General features: G+C 40.4%; 1 protein-coding gene across 1 annotated transcript in view; it reads left to right on the plus strand.

The window, feature by feature from the left end:
- Positions 1–1,531: 1,531 nt before the first annotated feature.
- Positions 1,532–22,739, plus strand: part of BRCA2 (BRCA2 DNA repair associated) — a 33,183-nt gene continuing 11,975 nt past the window's right edge. The window contains exons 1-13 of the mRNA XM_079973236.1: positions 1,532–1,745; positions 8,737–8,841; positions 9,442–9,690; positions 9,907–9,947; positions 10,047–10,158; positions 10,318–10,373; positions 10,487–10,601; positions 11,219–12,271; positions 13,198–17,550; positions 19,300–19,395; positions 20,251–20,320; positions 21,668–21,939; positions 22,520–22,710. Coding sequence (XP_079829362.1) covers positions 1,736–1,745; positions 8,737–8,841; positions 9,442–9,690; positions 9,907–9,947; positions 10,047–10,158; positions 10,318–10,373; positions 10,487–10,601; positions 11,219–12,271; positions 13,198–17,550; positions 19,300–19,395; positions 20,251–20,320; positions 21,668–21,939; positions 22,520–22,710 — 6,723 coding nt within the window. The 5' untranslated portion in view covers positions 1,532–1,735. The remainder of the gene's footprint in view (positions 1,746–8,736; positions 8,842–9,441; positions 9,691–9,906; positions 9,948–10,046; positions 10,159–10,317; positions 10,374–10,486; positions 10,602–11,218; positions 12,272–13,197; positions 17,551–19,299; positions 19,396–20,250; positions 20,321–21,667; positions 21,940–22,519; positions 22,711–22,739) is intronic.

The raw sequence follows: 22,739 nt of genomic DNA on the forward strand, positions 1-22,739 counted from the left end.
ACACCTATCTGTCCTGTAGCTCACTCATACTTTACTGGGCAATTCCCCAGTTACAGTGCTGAATATTTTGATTCATTGTATTGGATAAACATTCCCATTACAATACCTGTAAATTAATAAATAAATCTGCCAAGATGTGCTATTGCCACCATCTAAAGATGCTATTTTTATGCACTGATGTTTTGCAAAATTCTTGGAATGTGGGTGTATGTGGACACGTTTGTTGAGGAGGCTTGTTAATCATAAATCATTTATCTTTTTTTAAAAATCTGATTATTGTGTTGCTTTTCCTTCAAAATTTCATATTTTTGTGTTTAAAGGTAATATTGAGGCAACAAAGAGATTCTGGTTTACCTGTACTTTCTAAACTGTTTTTGGGGTTCAGGTTTAGTTAACTCCTAAACTAATTTAGGAGTAAAGTCTGTTGCACTTAGTGGAACTTACTTTCAAGTAAACACAGAAAGGACTGGGCTGCACAACTAGGGAGATGTGAAGCTTCCATGAGTTCATGAGATTACCATAGCTACACTGAAATCAAAGGGAGTTATTTCCAAATAAATGGATTATGGATTAAAATTCAAGTTGTGTATCACAGATGATACACAGATGATACAAATTTATTTACAATAAACAGAGTTCCCCCCCAAAAAAACTTCAACAATAAGATTTGGATCCCATTGTTTTAAAAAATGTATACATTGCAGGAATGACCACTTATTATAGCTTCCTGTCTTTTAAAGTGCAACACGTGGTAACCTGTTCTTATGAACGCCTCTTCTCCCCATGTGATAGAACAATAAATGGGAAAGCTGTAGTCAGACCTCAAGCTTTATTTAGGGCGGGAGTGTGTTAATAACTCTAGAGAAAAAGTAAGTAGTCCTATCTCCTTGCCTCTGAAGATGAAGAATGCATTGCCTGAATGATTAGAACTTAAACGCTGGCGGACCTTGTGGCTGTGGGTGTGTATTGCCGCCTGCTCACAAGGTAAAAAAAACCCCAGAAATAATTCTTCGGTGATCAATCGTATCCAGCATCGCCTGAACTCTGCTAGTGCAGCTTTCTCCCGTTTGAAGCACAGAGTGTTTGAGGACCGGGACATTCGAAGGGAAACTTGTTTATAACTATCAACCTTACTGTATGTTTGTGAAACATGCACCACTTATAAACGCCCTGTCCAACTCCTCGAAAGATTCCACCAACGGTGTCTCCAGAAATTATAAGAGGGAATTGAAAGAAGTTATTAGTGGTTGGGTGCAATTTTTTTTATCTGCTCACTGAACGTTGTAAAAGACATTGTAATTAGCTGTACAATACAAGCTGTGAAAGGGCTTCATGCTGCAAAGAGGAATTGGTAGTTTTAGCCCCGTGTATTAAAAGAAAAACCCATTATTTTGAGCAAGGCAGCCCTCAACCCTCGCAGAACTACATTCCCCATGATTCTTGAGGGCGGCGGAGACGAACCACTCCAATCCACCCACTTTCCAGACCGCTTAACACCCCCCCACACACACAACAGGAAGTGGTACGGCCGCTTCCCTCGCAGGGAACCACCTCCTCTCGCCTGTGGCGCTGCAGTTCAGGAAGGAACGTCCGCCGGGGCGACGACTGAACCAACTGGGAGGAGGAGGAGGAGCAAACGCGCGCCATTTCCACATCTGCGCTTGCGTCGCTGAGACTTGGCGGCAGATTTCGTATTTCGAGGAAGTGGCGCTGCTGCTGCTGCTGAGGCGCAGCTATGGAGACCGGTCAGTCTTTCGACTCCTTTCTGGGGTGACGTAGCTCGCGGCAGTTTATCTCCTTTCGGTGGCGAATATGCGCTTTCCGTGCTTGTCTTTCCGCCGGCTGCCTGCCCCTGAGGCGGTTGTCGCCCTCCTTGCTCTCCTTTCACCCCCTGAAAAAGCAAGGAGGACAAGTCTGAGGAAGGGCGACGTTTGAGGTCCAGTGAAGGGCCAGCGAAGCATGACCATTTCATATCTGGTTGCTGTATATTCGCCCTCAAGGGATTTGGACGCTTGTGGAGTTTTGTGCATTGGGTGTCATGTAGTTTGGCCAGACTTGGGTAGGCAGCAAAATGTCTGGGGCTGGACTTGGGTCGAGGCCATGGGCGTAGTTAAGGGGGGGGGGCAGGAAGGGCAGTTGCACCTCCCCTTAAATCCACCAAAATTATTGAAGTACTCAATTGAGGGTCTGCTCCCTCTCCCCCCCCCCCCCGCAGATGCCTGCCCTCCTAACGAAAGCTCACTCCTCATAATGCCCTCCTTTGGGGGGGGTTTACTCCCTCCCCAAAAATGCTCAACAACTTTAGGTGTCTATCTCCTTTAAAAAGCCCATGGTCCAGGGGGATTTACTTAAGAAAGTAGGAACAGGCATTGTACTGACTATTGATCCATCTAGCTCAGTGTTGTTCACACTGACTGGCAGCAGCTCCCCAGGGGGACATTCCCAGTCCTACCTGCAAATGCCAGGGACAGAACCCTCTGCATACGAAACAGTTGTTCTGCCACTGGGAGGGAGTGTCAAGGAGAGTCGCTCTTGGGCAGTTGGTTTTTGGCTGCACCCAGCCATGAAATTTGGTTAAGTGCAATCCTAAACATGCTTACTCAGAAGTTCTATTGAACTAATTGAGGCACAGGCTGATTAGAGGTATGTATACTTACTTGTGAAGGGATGCGGGTGGTGCTGTGGGTTAAACCACAGAGCCTAGGACTTGCTGATCAGAAAGTTGGCGGTTTGAATCCCCGCAACAGGGTGAGCTCCCGTTGCTCAATCCCTGCTCCTGCCAACCTAGCAGTTCGAAAGCACGTCAAAGTGCAAGTAGATAAACAGGCACCGCTCCAGCAGGAAGGTAAACGGCGTTTCCGTGCGCTGCTCTGGTTTGCCAGAAGCGGCTTAGTCATGCTGGCCACATGACCTGGAAGCTGTACACCGGCTCCCTCGGCCAATAAAGCGAGATGAGCGCCGCAACCCCAGAGTCGGTCATGACTGGACCTGATGGTCAGGGGTCCCTTTACCTTTGAGACTGCTTAAAGGGAGTGAAAGGCGGGATATCAAATCCAAACTCTTCTTCTTTTATACTTACTTGTGAGCCCTACAAAGGTGTGTGGTTTTTTTGGATGAGGGTAGGGTACTTCCAGGTAAATGTATGTGTGCTGTTAGACCATTGGACAGCGTGATGAAACGTATTTTTGGAGATAAGTCCAGCCTTTAATGTTTTAAGAGGAGGAAGCCGCAGCTCGTTGACCATTTTAGTTGCCCTATTCTACATCAGTTCCATATACTGTATCCTTTTCAGTTTCAACAGCCAATTGGGATCTTATTAATTTATATGTTTGGGATTTGTCCCAATGTGCATAAATTTACACTTGCATTGACTCTTCCTCAGGAATTCTGTTGCCAGTTTGCCCAGTTTCAAGATGTGCTTTTTAAGAACTCTTAATAGTTTACTGTCATCCTCAAGTTCAGCTGCTTCACTTCTTATCCGTAACTCCTGATAATTTATGAATGAATTAAATAGTCGCAATACATTCTTGTGAAATCACTGCTTACTGCCTTCCATTGTGAAAATACCTATCCTCTACTTCTTATATGTCTTTTATCAGAGGATCTTCAGAGATACCCTTGTTCCACAAGGGTCTGCTGTATGTTAACAATAGTTTTAATACAGTGGTACCTCGGGTTAAGAACTTAATTTGTTCTGGAGGTCCGTTCTTAACCTGAAACTGTTCTTAACCTGAGGTACCACTTTGGCTAATGGGGCCTCCCGCTGCCGCCGCCACGCGATTTCTGTTCTCATCCTGAAGCAAAGTTCTTAACCCAAGGTACTATTTCTGGGTTAGCAGAGTCTGTAACTGAAGCGTCTGTAACCTGAGGTATCACTGTATTGCTGCATGCTAGTTATCAGGCTGATGTGCTTTAGTGTAATTTTTGGCTTCCCACTCCCTATCTGTTGTTCGAAAACTGAGGAATTCCATTGAGTCCTAATCAAGTATTGAATTTTAGATGTGACAATTAACACAATTCTTTGTTGTTTCTATAATAATAATAATAATAATTATTATTATTATTATTATTATTATTATTATTTATTATTTATACCCCGCCCATCTGGCTGGGCCTCCCCAGCCACTCTGGGCAGCTTCCATAGAAACCAAAAATACAGTAAAATATCACACATTAAAAACTTCCCTGAACAGGGCTGCCTTAAGATGTCTTCTGAATGTCAGGTAGTTGTTTATCGCTTTGACATCTGCTGGAAGGGCGTTCCACAGGGCGGGCACCACTACCGAGAAGGCCCTCTGCCTGGTTCCCTGTAGCTTTGCTTCTCGCAATGAGGGAACCGCCAGAAGGCCCTCGGCGCTGGACCTCAGCGTCCGGGCAGAATGATGGGGGTGGAGACGCTCCTTCAGGTATAGTGGACCGAGGCCGTTTAGGGCTTTAAAGGTCAGCACCAACATTTTGAATTGTGCTCGGAAACGTACTGGGAGCCAATGTAGGTCTTTCTTTTTCTTTTTTCTTTTTTTTAATTCTTTTTATTAATTTTCACATTAGATCACCAAAAAGAAAAACAAATCAACGGTTACAACAGTTGTAAAAAACCCCAACACACACAAAAAAGAAAACTAAATAAATATCAAAACATAACGTATAAACAATGTCGATTTCCATTACGCTTCTTTGTCTTCTCATTTATATCTTTATATCTTTAAATATTTTAATCATTCTTCTACACATCTATTGACTTCCATCCCTCCCGGTTTCAGGCTTCTTAATATGAATAGTTTATTTCTCCTGCAGTTGATAATTATAATGATTTGCACATCGTAAGATCTATATCAGTCCTGCTATAGTTTTTAGGCTCTTATAATTCCCTTCAATATAAATCATAAATTTATTCCAGTCATTAATAAACTTTGTATTCTTTTGGTTTCTAATCAATGTAGGTCTTTCAAGACTGGTGTTATATGGTCTCGGCGGCCGCCCCCAGTCACCAGTCTAGCTGCCGCATTCTAGATTAGTTGTAGTTTCCGAGTCACCTTCAAAGGTAGCCCCACATAGAGTGCATTGCAGTAGTCCAAGCGGGAGATAACCAGAGCATGCACCACTCTGGCGAGACAGTCCGCAGGCAGATAGGGTCTCAGCCTATGTACCAGATGGAGCTGGTAAACAGCTGCCCTGGACACAGATTTGACCTGTGCCTCCATGGACAGCTGTGAGTCCAAAATGACTCCCAGGCTGCGCACCTGGTTCTTCAGGGGCACAGTTACCCCATTCAGGACCAGGGAATCCTCCACACCTGCCCGCCTCCTGTCCCCCAAAAACAGTACGAATGTCTTGTCAGGATTCAACCTCAATCTGTTAGCCGCCATCCATCCTCCAACCGCCTCCAGACACTCACACAGGACCTTCACCGCCTTCACTGGTTCTGATTTAAAAGAGAGGTAGAGCTGGGTATCATCCGCATACTGATGAACACCCAGCCCAAACCTCCTGATGATCTCTCCCAGCGGCTGCATGTAAATGTTGAAAAGCATGGGGGAGAGGACAGAACCCTGAGGCACCCCACAAGTGAGAGCCCAGGGGTCTGAACACTCATCCCCCACCACCACTTTCTGAACACGGCCCAGGAGGAAGGAGCGGAACCACTGTATGACAGTGCTCCCAGCCCCTCAAGACGGTCCAGAAGGATGTTATGGTCGATGGTATCAAACGCCGCTGAGAGATCCAGCAGAACTAGGAAACAGCTCTCACCTTTGTCCCTAGCCCGCCGGAGATCATCAACCAGTGCGACCAAGGCAGTTTCAGTCCCATGATGAGGCCTGAATCCCGACTGAAAGGGATCCAAATGGTCCGCTTCTTCCAGGCGTGCCTGGAGTTGTTCGGCAACCGCTCGCTCAATCACCTTGCCCAAGAATGGAAGATTTGAGACTGGGCGATAGTTGGCCATTGTGGCCGCATCTAAAGATGTTTTTTTAAGAAGCGGTTTAATAACCGCCTCTTTCAGCGGGTCTGGGAAGGCTCCCTCACGGAGGGAAGCATTCACCACCCCACGAAGCCCATCGCCCAGTCCTTCCCGGCTAGCTTTTATAAGCCAGGATGGGCAAGGATCCAGGAGACAGGTGGTTGGTTTCACTCGTCCAAGCAGCCTGTCCACATCCTCGGAGGTAACAGATTGGAATTGATCCCACTCGACTAGACAAAACTCTAGCACTCTCCTGCCCCGGCACTGCTCCCACGGTGGAGTCTACCTCTTCCCGAATCTGAGCGATTTTATCTGCAAAAAACTTTGCAAAATCATTGCAGGAGAACATGTGGCCCGATGTTGCAGGTGGTTCCGCTAAATTGTGAACCACCTGAAAAAGTCTCCTGCTGCTGTTTTCTGCAGATGCAATAGAGGCGGTGAAGAAATTCTTCTTCGCCGTCGCTATTGCCACTTGGTAGGCTCGACGTTGAGCTCTAACCTCTGTCCGGTTAGATTCGGAATGAGTTATCTGTTTCTATGTACATTAACTTTGTTTTAGAAGCCTTTTATGTAATCAGTGGTTCACGTGTGGACATGCTAAGGTTACTCATTTTCCACAAATGCATAGGAACAGTTTTTTGTATTTGAAATAATGTAACATAACTTCCAGACAATTTGTTTCAAATATATTCTTGCTGAGCAAGGATAAACATGGCTTCTGCAAAGAGAAATTTTGTTTCCCTGTTGTTGTTTTTAATGTGCCATTGCTTGACATTACAGTATTAATCAGACGTTGTGCAGTTCAACTTTAGAAACTTGAGACAGTCCCACAAAGAATCCTGATTAAAAAAATTAAAATGCAGGAATAATATTTGTTCCTGTAGTACTGTAAAACAGACTTCTAATACTGCATAACACTTTTATTGAAATCAAATGTGTTTTACTGTAGCATGATCAGATTTGTTCCTATGCACTTTTTTCTAATGTGAAAGGATTATGGTAACTGATGATGATACAACAACAACAACAACAACAACAACTTTTATACACCACCCATCTGGCTGGGTTTCCCTAGCCATTCTGGGTGGCTCCCAGAAGAATAGTAAAAACACGATAAAATCAAACATTAAAAACTTCCCTAAACAGGGCTGCCTTTAGATATCTTCTAAATGTCATATAGTTGTTTATTTCCTTAACATCTGATGGGAGGGCGTTCCACAGAGCAGGTGCCACTACCGAGAAGGCCCTCTGCCTGGTTCCCTGTAACTTTGCTTCTTGCAGTGAGAGAACCAGCAGAAGACCCTCAGAGGAGGACCTCAGTGTCTGGGCTGAGTGATGAGGGTGACGATAATCCTTCAGGTATGCTGGGCCGAAGCCATTTAGGGCTTGAAAGGTCAGCACCAACACTTTGAATTGTGCTCAGAAATGCATTGGGAGCCAATGAAGATCCTTTAGGACCGCTGTTATATGGTCCCGGCGGCCACTCCCAGTCACCAGTCTAGCTGCCACATTCTGGATTAGTTGTAGTTTCCGGGTCACCTTCAAAGGTAGCCCCATGTAGAGCGCATTGCAGTAGTCCAAGCGGGAGGTAACTAAGAGCATGCACCTGTCTGTGGGCAGGTAGAGTCTCAGCCTGCATACCAGATGGATCTGGTAGACAGCTGTCCTGGACACAGAACTGACCTGCACCTCCATGGACAGCTGTGAGTCCATTCATATAAGTTTTGTGTGAAATTCTTCCTCAAGCCACAATGGCTCAAGTTTGCAAGTAAGTCAAACCCAAATTGTAGCTACTGTGCTCTTCTCTTGGTCCACTTCCTGCTTCACTATGAAGACCTAAGCCATGGTTTAGTTTGGCATTAAGTCTGACCCTGGGCTCACTGCTTGTCTTGCTCCAGACAAATCATGAGCTGTAGCCAAGGTTTGTTCTTGGCTTCCTACTCATCACTGTTTGTCTAGGGAAGGCAAACTACAACCTTGGGTTGGGATATACGCTTAGCCAGACCGTATCTTAGGTCTGGGTAGCTGAGCAGCAGGACTGTGGAAGGAGTTAACCGAGCACAATTTTTGCTGCTAGGTACCCACATAGTCTGCACTTAAAATGTGCTTGGCTGAAGGTTAAATGTACTGAGGCATCACTTGATGGAATTGTTCCCTTATCTGGACAACATTTCTTCCTCCCATAAAGTCAGATCTGTGACTGCAAATTGAAGTAGCTACAAAATATTTAGCATTACAGTTGTACCTCGGGTTACAAACACTTCGGGTTAAAAGAAGAAGAAGAAGAGTTTGGATTTGATATCCCGCCTTTCACTCCCTTTAAGGAGTCTCAAAGCGGCTAACATTCTCCTTTCCCTTCCTCCCCCACAACAAACACTCTGTGAGGTGAGTGAGGCTGAGAGACTTCAGATAAGTGTGACTGGCCCAAGGTCACCCAGCAGCTGCATGTGGAGGAGTGGAGACGCAAACCCGGTTCCCCAGATTACGAGCCTACTGCTCTTAACCACTACACCACACTGGCTCTCCGCTAAGCCTGAAGTAGTACCTTGGGTTAAGAACCTGAATGCCAATTTTCTTGTTTTAATTCAACCTAGTCTTTCTGGGTGATATATATAGTGGAACTGATGCCAATCAAGTTGAGCAATACATAAATATTTTTATTGCAAATGCTGCATTGGTTGTGTGCTATCAGATAATACTCGAAGCCAAACACAAAGAACTAGAATTCATTGCAAATATGATACAGATTTTGATAAAATTGTAATATTATTTTGCAGGTTTATTTAGCAACACCAGTGATGTTATGGATAAGAAAAATGTTACTACATCTCCAAAGAAGCCATCTTTCTTTGAAATATTCAAAGCGCAATGTAGTGAATCAGGTACCTCGGGCATTTATTATGGTGCTGTGAACAACTCTTTTCAATAAGTTATGGGCTTGATTAGAGCTTTTCCCGCAACAAGTAGAAGGCTGCTCATGCAACCAATCTTTCCCCTACTCTCTTAACCCCTTACCCCAAAAGGACTTACTGAATACTGTGTCATGTGGGGCTACAGGGGAGTAAGGATTTGAGTATGAAGGAATTCTCTTTCAATCTAGGTTGCGGGTTAAATTTTGAGCTAGTAGACCCCTGTCTTTCCACCTGATCAGCAGCTGGAATAAGTAGGGGGTTTGCTTCTTCAACTTCTCCTGCCTGCCTTTGTCCTGTCCTGGCTACTTTATGCTGACAGAATCTTGGGTAAAACATAGGAGAAGCCAGAATTTAACAGGATTGTGTTGGCAGGCCTGAGATTGTGGGGAGAGGCTGTTTTCCTGCAAAGTGGGGGTTGAGAATTGGTCGCATAATACTGTCTCATGCTGTGCCTCCACTTTTTTGACAAGCTCAAAATAATGGTATATGGTCATTCCATAGTTACTTTTTCTTACAAGTGGGGTTATAACCTAGGGCACGGTATCCTGCATAATATATTCCTTTTCTTAGATTTAGGACCAATAAGTATCAACTGGTTTGAAGAACTCAGTTCAGAAGCTCCACTGTATAACTCTAAAAGACCAGAAGAACCTGAACATAAAACTAGTGACCTGGACCAAAGTAATTTTAAAACACCACAGAGGAAGCTGCCAGCAAAAAACCAATTTGCATCAACTCCAATGATATTTAACGAACCAAATAAATCTGTGCCATTTGTTTCTCCTATACAAGAATTGGGTCAGAGCAAAGCAGAAGCAGGTGAGAATTTTTAAATGAAAGATATAGAAATGTGAAGACTTGGATTTATTGCCATAATATGGTAATGTCCACTCTTTTGTTCCCTCCACCAATAAGTAAGCTGTTTTAAAAATATTTTGTTCACTGCTTTGAACTTTGAAAATAGTGGCTTATAAATATTCAGTTGGTTGTTTTCATGTGATGATGGCTAACATTATCACACTTAATGTTTTTCAGTGCTAAATGGAAGTTTTCTGCATACACCCAAGATTTTTGAGGTACTTCCCTTTTTCTCCGATTTTCTAGCTGTTGAAATGAAGTTACTTCAGGTGGTTTTTTTTTTTTTTACAAAAGAGAACAATTTTTATATATTTTAGGTTCAGACACCAAAATCTGTTTTTGAAAGCCTAGGAGCAGAAGCTGATCCTGAGATGACTTGGTCAAGTTCATTAGCAACGCCTCCTACACTTTCTCCAACAGTCATAATAGGTAATGATAGCAATGTGACTATGTCAAAAATACTTTGCTGTTTAATTTCCCTCATATTAAATGCTGTGCTAGGAAACTGAGTTTCTATGTTAAGATCATATCAGTGAACTCTAATGAGTTGCATAATTGATTACAAATTATTTATATTTGATATTTCAGCTAGAGGAAATGATTCCGTTTCTGGAAGAAAGCAGCATAATGAAAGAATTGAGTTGGTGAGTGGCTTTAAGGGTTAGAATATGTCAAAATAGGCAACTTTTTTATTTAACCTTCATGTCCACAGCTAATTTGTAATTTATATATGTTAATATCCCCTTTTTGTGTTCAGGTCATGCATAGTCTCATCTCCAAATACGGTAGAAGTCCCAAGACAGATAGTATGCATGTGCAGTCCACATCAGGAACAGAAGATGTATGTGCAGAAACTGACAGCAAAATCCACAGTGAGCATTGGTTTATTAACATTTTTTACTGTTTAATAACTATTTGTATTTTATTTTTTGAGTAGCTCTAGAATATGTCTACCCATTTAACTATATCGTACCTAGTGTAGACAGCAACAACTATGACAACTCACCGAAATAAAAGTCCACTAAAACTTAATACAAATACCTTTGCATGCATATCACATATATTATTCAATAAAGAAAAAAGAAAAAACAAAATTAAAGGTTCAGTTCTTTCCACCCAGTGCTGATAGATGAGGTAAGATAAGAATGGTGTGTAGGCGCCTCTCCACTCATATGAAGGGTTTGTATGAAATGTTATCCCAATGAAATGCTACTGTTTACTGCATTTTCAAATTCTCCCAAGTTTCAAAAGTTTCAAAAGCAGTCTGTAAACTGCAATAGGGGACTACTGTTTGAGAAAAATAAGTCGTAAGGTGTGTGTATATGTGTGTTTAATATACACACTTGCACATCTGCACTAATCCAGTTCTAACACTGCTTCAAAATAAATAATTTAATACATATATTGGAATACATGTTATAAATGAAATGTGGGATTAGAGCCCTTCATAAAATATTGCTTTCTCATGTTCATGGTTTTTTATTTACAGATTTTGAAAGGTTATTAGCTGGATCCTTTGGTAAGAACATATTTCCCAGTAAATTAGGAGAAGATTATATGCTACCAGTTGTACCAATGGATGAAGATACGAATGATGGAACAGAGAATGATCTGTCTGAATGCCTTGCAAGCAGCCAAGCCTTTCTAAGAAAACCAAAAAGAGTCAAGGAAAGTAAGACATTTTCTGATAAAGCAAAACATGAATATCAAGATACTGATGAAGACAACATTATAACAAAATATGGAAATTCCGCCAAATGTCACCTGCAGACTATTCCAAATAATGGAATGCAAAAGCACTCTGTGAATCAGAATAGCATACCAAAAGAAGAGGAAATACCATCATCTTTGCTTTGCTCATGGTCTCAGCTGGACTTATCTGGACTTGACATAACACAGCTTGAAAAAACGTCCTCACACTGTTCTGATTCATCTCCTATGTCACATATCAAGAAGTGTTCTGAAGATATGCAACTATCTGTTGGCAAAGAGTGTGCTAGTACTGAAATGCTAGAATCGTGTATTCAAAACACATCATGCCTAATAAAAGGTAACAAGCTGCTAAACACCAGTTCTCTGGAAATAATACCACTGCCTGAAAACACTCCATTGCCTGTTGCGATTATGAGCAATAAGGGCCCAACACTGGTGAAAGATTGTGAGGCTGAGCTGGCATCTGTCATAAATGTTTCAGATAGTAGTTCCTTCATAATGGAAAACACAACTTTTACAGAAGCTGATAATAGTTGCTGTAATTACTCAAGAGAAAATGGAAAAAAGAACTATGATCCTCTAGGTAGTGTTTCTACCCAAGCTGCTGGTGATGTTAGTGGACTTACAAGGTCTGGGTTGAAAAGTATGACCTCACTTTCTGGTTTGAAAAAACGACCAAAAAAATTTATTTATGCAATAAATAATACCCCAGTTCATCGGGAAGAAGGAACCACAAAGAGAGATGGCTCCTCTGCTTGCCTTGTGCCAACTTGTGCAGATTTAAAATCTTACGACTCTGAAATTTCTGCAACAGCCATAAGAAATGAAGGTAGATTTGTATTTTTTCACCCTGTGGTTTTTTAAAAATCAAAATCTTAAACCTCCATTCCTGTACTTACTATAGCTATGTTTTTGCTATGAACTAGACAGTCATGTTCACTGCCCACTAAATTAATATATTTGCATATGTGGATTATATATTGCTGAAGTTAATTGTTTACCATGGCAAGTATATGGGATTCTCACATAAGTGGTAGCAAATGCTGCATGAAAAGAACATGAGTGGGGAAGAGACACATGCTGAGGGAAGGAAAAAGAAGGAAGGCAACATGGAAATATGGTGGGTAGTAATGTGAGGGAAGACAGTCTTACAATTTGAGAGGCTTCAGTGGGAAAAAAGAAGCAGGTTGGAGCTCATGATGATTTGCGGCTGTAGCCTAAAGCAGCTCCCTTTTTTCTCTGGACATTCCATTGCAAGGCCACGTGGCTGCAAGTTTAAAGTTAACTTCCATAACTAGTAGTGACTCCTTTATTATCATTTATTGAAAAAAAAAAGGTTTTTGTTATATCATCAGGTCTTTTGGCTTGATTTCTTGAAGTGGCCTTGTAGTCAGAAAGTAAAAGTGTGCATTTTGTTCAGCAATCACAGCTGATTAAAAAAACAGGTTAAATAAACTGCTTAAGCAGAGCCATTTTCTTGGTAATTTATTATGTCAAGAGTTGTTTAAAAAAGGAAAAAACATTAAATGTCTCAAATGCATAGAAAAAGTATTTAGTAATTCCTCCGATAACAGCAATATTGAATGCAAAAGCACAAAGTATTAGCTGCAGCATACTTTATCGTGGTTACGAGACATTCTGAAAATGGATTTAGTACACTAGACTAAACACAAAAGCTGGTGAGAGAGAGAATTTTTTTAAAAAATAATGGTGCCATTCCAACTAACATTACTATCATGGTTCAATTTCTTACAGAACGAAAGGAAGACATTATGCACACTAACAAACACATACTTGAAGAGAAACAGCAAGTAGAGTCTGATAAAAACTGCATTCTTAGTAACATTTCCCATGAAGCTCCACTCAATTACACAGAACGTAATTTTACAGATCAGTTGTCAATACTTCAACAGACAGACAACAGAAAAGGAACAATTATGCCTTCTAGTAATATATCTGCTAATCAAGAAACAGAGTCAAGTGAAAGCATGTCCCATTCAGTTGGTCAAAAGATAAATTTACAAAGAGAACATGGTGAAAGATGTGTCAGTCTTAGATGTTTCAGTTCATTGCAAGAAGCGGTGATGGAGGAATCTACATTGGGAATACATGCATCAAAAACTGGAAACCAACAAGCAATCTTGGAATCAGCTACACAAAAGTTTTTGGCAAGTGGCACTCGGGCGGCTGAACTTGGGTCTCAATCAAAGGAAACGCCAAAACCTACTGTAGATGAATCTTTTAAGCTTATAGCATTGGAGAAAAAATTAGACCCAAGCCAGCATCTACAAGTAGACTTAGCAGGAAATGCTGAAGATAGTGAGCAGAGCTGGTTAGGAGGTATAAGTCCTAGCAGAACTGAAAAGTTGGGTGGCTTCAGAACAGCATCCAATAAACAGATAGCACTGTCTGATTGCAACATTAGAAAAGGCAAGTTATTGTTCAAAGACATAGAAGATAAATTTATTGAAGATTTTCCTAGCGAAGGAATGCAAAATATTTCAAATGAAAATGCACAGAGAAGTGCTGAGATATCTTCACTTGGAATGAACAAACTGACTGAAAATTCATCTAATTTTTCACATGTTTCTGATCTGCTGGGTATTCAGATGAATGATGCCCACATTATTTTCCCCAAATGTGCCAATTCTGCTTTCCATAATGTGCTTAGTAATCAACATCCTGAAGAAAAACTAAATTTAACAGCAAGCCAAGAAGCTGAAGTTACTGAAATTTCTAATATACTAGAAGAAACAGGTAGTCAGTTTGAATTTACACAGTTCAAAAAGCATAAGATGGTGGAATTCAGTAATGCTGATGAGATGTCTGGAAGCTTTGATAAAAATGATATATGTGCTGAAGTTTGGAAAGAAAATGATTTTGAGAAAAGCTCTGAAGAAAAGGTTCAAAGAGGCCATGATCTGTCTCCCAATAAACATATAGGCACAGCTGAGAAATCTAAGATACAGATACAAAGTAGTGAAGAAGCTACATCCATTAATTCAAGCACAAAACAGAACAATATTTTTGTCCCAATTGTTTCAGCACCATCACAATTCAATTTGTCTGATCTGGGGAGCTGTAGTGCAGCTGGGGGCAAAGAGATGAGCTTATATGTTGATGCTATAAAGAAAGCTACAAAATTAGTCGGCGATCTGGATGGAGTGAACGAAATGCTTAGCCCTCACCAAAAAATGTTGCTATGTGATTGTTCAAATAGGTGCAACAATAGTTGGAGTAATCCCAACTGCATGAAAGAGAGAGAGATTGATTGGCATCAGAGGGTCAAAGAAGTAAATGCTGAATATTTGATGAAAAAGAATACAAAAGATACAATTAAATTTGTTAAAGAAAATACAGAAAGTAAGTCAAAAATTGTAAATTATAATGAAGGCAGAGTTCAGATTTCTAGTACTACAGAAGTTAACCTAAAAATTATTAAAAAATACTCCGTCTGTATGACAGGAAATGAACTGTCTTCCTTTGAAAACAATCAAAGCGTATTAGTCTCACATCACTTTGTAAACTGTGAAGAAACTCAGTGTAATTATAATTTGCAAGAAGCTTTGTCGGATCTAACGTGTTTAGCTGAAGTTGCTAAGACTGAAAAAAGATCCACCTTGAATAATGCATATGGAAAAGAAAACTGTAATTTAAATCAAGAGGGGGAAAAGGTGAGCAATCTAGAAAGTGGTTTTCTACAGAGATTTCACACTGTTGCTGATGGGAACATATTTGCAGGAAAAAGTAAAAAGCTTCATTTGTTGGCTGCCTCCTGTACAAGAGAAGAACTAGAGACTATGCCAACTTCCAGTGGGAAGACAAGCCCTAAAAGCAAAAAGGGAGATCTCAGTTCTGTAAAAGAGAATATTAACTTAAGTGAAACTGAAAGGTCCAACCATCAAGAAATCTCTGAAATCAGAAAAGAGAAGCAGATTATTGCAATGGGTTTTCATACAGCTAGTGGTAAGCAAATTACAATTGCTAATGAATCATTAGCTAAAGCAAAGCATCTTCTTTCAGAAGATGAAACTGTTTTTCCAGAAATGGAGGAAGAGGTTAGTAATTTTACCAAGCCTATAATTCAGGAAAAAAGAAATGAGAAAATCACCAAAGTTAGCAAGGAATTTGAAGAAGGAAATGAAAAACATGAATATCTGTATCCTGAAGGTAACTTTGAAGATCTTCCAGATTTGTCCTCAAACACTATTAAGAAGACTGAGAATCTTGACACTATTAAAGAACTTTCTTCGGAGATGAATGCATCTGAATCAGATTTAGTATCTCACACTAGAGGGGAGAAAGTGAATGAAGGCTTGTTGACAAAGAATAATCTGGCATGTACAAAAAGCAAAAATATTTCAAAAATTGAATTTATTGACTCGGCTATTGATCAGCATTTGCCTGTTGAAGCGTCAGATAGTAATGCAATGCAAGGTTTTCAGGACTTGTCATCTAGAAATTCTGGCAATAATAAAAGCCTTGATTCCTCAAACTTAATTTGCAGTATCACTTCAAAGGCTAGTACCTCGGATTTGTTGAACCATTTACCAGATGAATGTCATAAGAAAAATTATGTGTCAGAGAATTTAACTTGTGTTTCTCAAGAAGCAGCACTATCAAAAAATGTGTTTGCTGAAAATAATGTTCACACTTATGATGAAACTTGTAAAAATGAGAGTAGCATGATACACAAATGTGACTCAAGATTGTTCAGTACCAACGTCTTGCAGAAATATTCAGCCAGTGAAGCATCAACTTCGACTTCAAAACATCTGACGGCTAAGCCAGTTGCATTCAGTACAGCAAGTGGTAAAACTGTTGAAGTTTCTCAGGAAGCATTAAAAAAAGCCAGGCAAGTGCTTCATGATGACTGCTATAAATCTGTAAGAGAGAACATGGCATCTCAACCTAAAACAAATAAACATGACCTTTTAGAAAGCAGTTCTGATACCTGTGGCACTGGAGTGTGTATCGATTCTAATAACTACTCATCTGCAGAGAACAATCCAGTGGAAAATATAATTGCACCTCAGTTTTCTCGAGCCAAAGAGTGCTGTGCAGATGAGCACACATTAAAGTATACTGAATCTATGACCTTGAACACTCACCCTGAGTTATGCTTTCAAATGCATAATAAGCAATCTGATACATGGACTCCCAACAAACAGAAGTGTATCAAATCAGATTTTATTACTGATAACTCTGGGTTTTTTAGCACAGCTAGTGGAAAACCTGTCCACTTATCTGCAGAGTCATTAAAGAAAGCAAGACTGCTTTTTTCTGAAATGGAAAATAATCCATCAGATCACCGGAGTCATGTCTCTAACTGTGATTATAGTTATGGTGAAGTATCTTCTCCTGGGAGCAAAGAAGCTCCAAAGAAAGACACAATGCTTGTATCTCAAGGGAAAATATTTTCAAATACTGAAGCGAATGCAAATATTCCCTGTGGCTTTGCCACAGCAAGTGGAAAACAAGTACAAATTTCTCAAAAGGCTCTCCAGAAAGTTATGAGTCTCTTAAAAGAATTTGATGATGTTAGTAGTAATAGTTTTTCTGATGCTCAACAGAGTGTGGGGCAAGGTCCTATAAAAGTTCTTGCTACAGAGGCCATAGAGCAGGGTGAAGTTATTTCAGAGTCTAAACCACAAAAGGAATATAAAGCACTTCATTCAGCCACAAGTACACCTAATGAAAATAAGATTATAAAAAACCCATTGACCATTAAAATACCTGTGTGCATGTCTCATACTAAGAAGCAAAAAGAAATATCTGAGTTAGAAGAGAACTTTACATGTTCAAAAGAAATTGAGGCTTTGAAGATAACCCAACCATGCCGGAGTAGAAGCAAAACTAAATGTGCAGCAAATTGTGGTACTGCAACAGAAGGAAATCTGGATCTTCAATGTCATTATGCACAAACTCCGGAAAATTACTTGGAAATAGAAGCTACAGAAAGTGCCAAAGCTTTCATGGAAGATGATGAACTTCCTGATGCAGAAGTACAGAAAAATAAAAATTCCATATTGAGTTTTGAGAAACCTAATAATTTTCTGTCATATACAAGAACTGGAAAAAGGCACATGAAAGAAGAAAACACTTTTGGTAGGTGGCTGTTTTGTTTTTTCAAAAAACTGTTCCTGTACATTTACTGAGTTGCACTACGATTGATCTCAGTTTAGTTTACTTTGAATGAATTAGAGGGGATCAATAAAATAATTAGCAGGGAGCGAGACATCTTAGAAAATCCATGGTCTCGTTCTCAGATTTGCCAAAATATTGGCAGCATTGGTGTGTCACTGCAAGCCACAGTCAATGGGTTGCCATGAATGCAGTTTGCTCTTGCTTTGCTGCTTCCTGATAGTGAGTGGGAGCAACCTACTGTGATCCTCGATTTAGCATTAAATCTAAACTGGGATTGTGTTTGATTTGATTCCAGGCCCGAGCATTAAGCCAACACCATATCTTGGCTTTAGATTGTGGCTTGTTCTGAATGAAACAAACCATGATTCCTGGTTTTGATGTAAGTAGTGCTAAATCAAAGATCATTGAGAGTTGCTCCTGCTCGCTGGTGGACAGGAGTGAAGTGGCAGTAATATGCATGGTCATAGTAAACCATTAACAATGGGTTAAAGTGCACCCAGTTAGAATATAGAGTCAAGGTACTTGTCAGCCAGGTTTAGTGGGAGAAAGGGGTGCATAACCAATCACATACGTAAGTGATTATTTTCTCCAAATTCTCCCACCCTCATTTGCTTGTTAGGTAGAATCACTACCAGTTTTAGATTCTAGCTGTTAAGAGAAAATGCTTTGAGGAAGTGCATTTGCAGAGAAGTTGCAGGAGTGCTGGACAAGCCCATGCTACTCACTGATTCTCATCTACAAATGCTTCCCAAACACCACACAAGCTTTGCAAGGGAAATGGGGGATTGGGAAAGAGATTTGCATGCCTATCAGGACTGCAGTCTTTGTAAATTTTTCATTCCTTTGAAGTTTAATGTGAAACAGTCTTACATTTCTTATGCAAACTTACAAGTAAGCCCTATACAAATTGTGTAAAATAAAACTTTTATGTCTATGATTTTAAAAAAGTTATTAGTTGTCATTGCATACCTCTTCAAAAATATTTTGAAGATTAGGTTTTACATATGCATCAAAAGACCAGCATGGAGTTTAGACCCCAGTAATCCAGGGCTAGCATATTCACTAAAATCATGAAAAAGTATACCAGTTGAATGATATTTTTAGCAATGACCACTGTCAGAGAACTGCCATCAGGTCAGAGATGAGAGGTGGAAGGGCAGTTGTGTTACAGGGAGCCTCCAAAGATCTTGCGAAGCAGTTCTTCCTATGGCGAGGAGGAAAGCCCTGCCTCCAGTGGGGAGGGGGTGCAAGGGCAGAAGATGCTAGGGAGAGCCCCAACACCGAGCCTGAGCAAAGCGGAGGGAGGCGCAGAGAGGGTAGGAGAAGGATGGGGGTCACACAACTGTTATGCTGGGGGAGGTACAAGGACCGGCCACACCCAGATTCTGCTAGCGACTGAGCAGACATGGATTTGCAACGCTCTGCACTGTAAAAAGTCTGTTTTAACAATAAAGCCAGGTAGACAGGTTGGAGTCTTGCCTGTTTGCTCTCTTGACAACCACCAATACCACTGGGATAATTTTTCAGATTAGAGTAAGCAAGGGACTTTCAAAAACTTTGATTTTCTAAAATATTCAAGAGGCATTGATTGATAGTTTGCATTACAGTTGAGAAATTTTCTGAGGAATGTACTGCAGTGATGTAGTCAGAATCAGTAAGGGCTAGGTCCTTTAAAATATTTAAAAATGCTCTATGACATTTGCCTTTCAGGGGAACCTCCTATTAAAAGAAAATTGCTGCCTGAGTTTGAGCGGTCAGAAGAACGCAGCAAAGCATCTTTGAAACCTTCAAAAAGTTATCCAGAGGGTAACCTTTATATTTCATGATTTCATCAGTTAATCAGAAGTTTTGTATTTGTAGTTTTCCTTTGCCTTCTATAATTCAAACATTTCAACATATAATTAAATTTTCTCAAGGTCAATGTAAGAATCCTATTTTGCATATTGACCTCATCCTCATGAAATTACATGCCTTATTGTGTGTATATGGTATACAAATGCTGCTTAAGATTTATAATCCACATTTCAATTATTCCGGATGCTTCATACTGATAAATTCAGCTATTATAAAGCAGTTTATCATTGAAGTTTACTAGATCACTGCTGCATATTTGCCCCTGCAACTTATTACAGGCAGGTGAATTTAAAACAATACCATTGCATGCCCTTGATGCAATAAAATAAATATTGAATGACACTGCTTTCTGCAGAGAGAACTGTGTAAACCTGGAAAATTTGGCAAGAGCAGCTTTCATATAGATGAAATTTCTTATTCTGCACGATGATTAAAAGTGCAGGGACTCTTCCTGCCTTTGCATTTAACTCTTACAGTGCTTTTGAGAAGCAAATAGAGTTCCAGTAACAGCACTATCTCCCCCGGTATTTTTAACATGGATGTGAAAACGATATCTGTTAGTTTCTATTTCAATAAACTTTATTTTTCACCAGTTCATACATATGTAGAAATCTAAAATACCTCAGGGGAAATTTCACGGAAAATCCATTTTTAATAAATAAATAAATAAATAAATAAATAAATAAATAGCAAATATATTGACATGATTTTGTAGGTGTATTATCATGATAATGAACGTAGAATTCTACATTATACTTTTACAAATTATGTAATGTAGCTTTGAATTACAGCTTCATTTTTCTTCAGGTATAGTGAATGACAGAAGAAAGTTCACCTACAATATTCCTTTAAAGCCAGTGGTCTGTGGCCCTTTAAGGTAAGGAAAATAGATTTTTAAAAAATTAGGTTACCTCTTTAACTGTGTACATAGCGGGACTTCTTTTCTTCAGACACAGGTTCCTTATGTTTTAATTTGTAACTACTTCTGAATCTGAGGGATGCGGGTGGCACTGTGGGTTAAACCACAGAGCCTAGGACTTGCCGATCAGAAGGTTGGCGGTTCGATTCCCCACAACGGGGTGAGCTCCCGTTGCTCGGTCCCTGCTCCTGCCAACCTAGCAGTTCGAAAGCACATCAAAGTGCAAGTAGATAAATAGGTACCGCTCTGGCGGAAAGGTAAAGGGCGTTTCCGTGCGCTGCTCTGGTTCACCAGAAGTGGCTTAGTTATGCTGGCCACATGACCCGGAAGCTGTACGCCGGCTCCCTCGGCCAATAAAGCGAGATGAGCGCCACAACCCCAGAGTCGGTCACAACTGGGCCTAATGGTCAGGGTTCTCTTTACCTTTATTTCTGAATCTCACCTAAGTTTAAAAACCAACTATCCAATAGTACACAGGGCAGGTATGAGGAGAAATCTCAGAATCCTTACTTGAACTTTGGTTTGCTTTCTGGACACAGCATTCAGGAGGAGGATTGCCTAAGCAGGCTATATAATTCTGGTTTTCCTTCCTTTCTTGGAGGGGCACACTGCTATGTCATATCATTTGCTTGTACGTTCCACTCCACCACTGAATGAGAATGATGGAACATACAGCCCTGTGCTTAAGTCAAACCCGGCTGCTGGAGTGTGGGTCTTTTGTGGATTGTGTTTGTGGAGTCACCCAAGCAGTCTAAGGAGTCCCATGACACTGACCTACCTTTCCCACTCTGAAGTTACTTTCCCCCTTTATTCTATACTTGTAATTTTTAGAAGAATTTTGAAGTTAATTATTCCATGGCTCTTTGTGTTGATCTTGTGTTTATGGCTATCAACAAGTCTGGAATTCAGTGTGTTCCCTGTCCCTTCTGGCTGGCTGCTTTATATATAGGCTTGGCTGACCGGAGAACAGATCACAGTAAGTCTACCTTTCCAGGTTATTAATGTAATTAAATCATCTACCAAAATGAAATTGGTGTGCAGTACTGGTAGTAGCCAACTATGCTTATCTTGTAGCTGTCAGGTCAAACAGCAATTTTTGGGGGGTGGGGCGGGAATGATTCGCTTTTGCTAGTGTTTGCTAGTACAAAATTTCTTACCAAAATTTCTCCAGTTCTACAGAGAATGGCAAGAAGTTCTGGATCAATTCAAGACCAAAATGTTAAAGTATTAAAATCTGAAAGGTCTCTGCAACTTATTTCCAAGCAGTCTTCAAATATACCAATATTATTTTTTTACCTATTCTAGTAAGACCTTAACTGAGGAAAGGAAGAAAGCAGAAAATACGGCAAAGAAACCTGCCAAAATCTTTGCACCACCTTTTAAAACAAAAGCAAATGCCTCTGAGGATAAACTAGGTAACAGCAAAGAATCTGTCTTAGTGGACAACAAAAGTATTAATAGAATGGAAGAGCTTCATCTTAACCAGAGAACTACTGAAACAGAAGGCAATATCTTTGAACATAATAATTACATGCAAATATCGGCTCTGAATTCAGAATCCAGAGATACAAATTCAGGTATGTTTAGGTGTGTACACATGCATTTGTGAACATTTGTTTAATTGCTATGATAATTTATTCACAAATGATTTCTGATAAGGTTACCTTCTCTGTGACGTTTCACATGTTGGGTCTGCCCAGGTGCAGGCTAAATTGCAGAGATCTTTGGAGATGAGTGTGAAGTACTCCTTTCTGTCCCCTCAACTAATATTTTTAGAGAGAGACAGTATCCAGTTCCTCTTTTGCTGAAAGAGCTATTACTAAAACCTGATCCTCTCCATGGAAATGGGAGGCCAAGGGGGAAGTTGATATTTGTATCAACTTGTCAGCTTGCAATGTGATTTTTAATAATATGCTGTTATGGAATACAGTTGAAGATTTTGTCATTAAACTTCAGTCTTAAAAATCGGTCTTTAACAACAGCAACATTAAATTTGGTGGCTCCAGTGCAGGAATGGGGAACCTGTGGCATTTCAGATGTAGATGGACTCCAACTCCCTTCAGCCCTAGCCAGCTTGGCTAATGGACAGGAATATGGGAGCTGTGTGATAGAGGCCAAATTCCACATCCCTGCTTTAACAATATGTTTCTTTAACAGATTTAACAAAAATAATAGCAAATCTTCAATATGCAAGAAATCTACAAGAAATCAGAATTATAAAGAAACAAAGCCAGAGAATTTGTCCACAACCAGGCAGCCTGTACCTTGTGAAAATATCTGCTCCTTGCAGAGTTCCTCTGAAAGCAGCGGTGGGAGAGAAATTACCTGGTTCTTTCACCAGCGATCAGGTACCTGCACTTTATTGCCTGGTTGGATT

The sequence above is a fragment of the Podarcis cretensis genome (assembly GCF_951804945.1).
Source record: "Podarcis cretensis genome assembly, chromosome: 4".
NCBI classification, from domain to species: domain Eukaryota; kingdom Metazoa; phylum Chordata; class Lepidosauria; order Squamata; family Lacertidae; genus Podarcis; species Podarcis cretensis.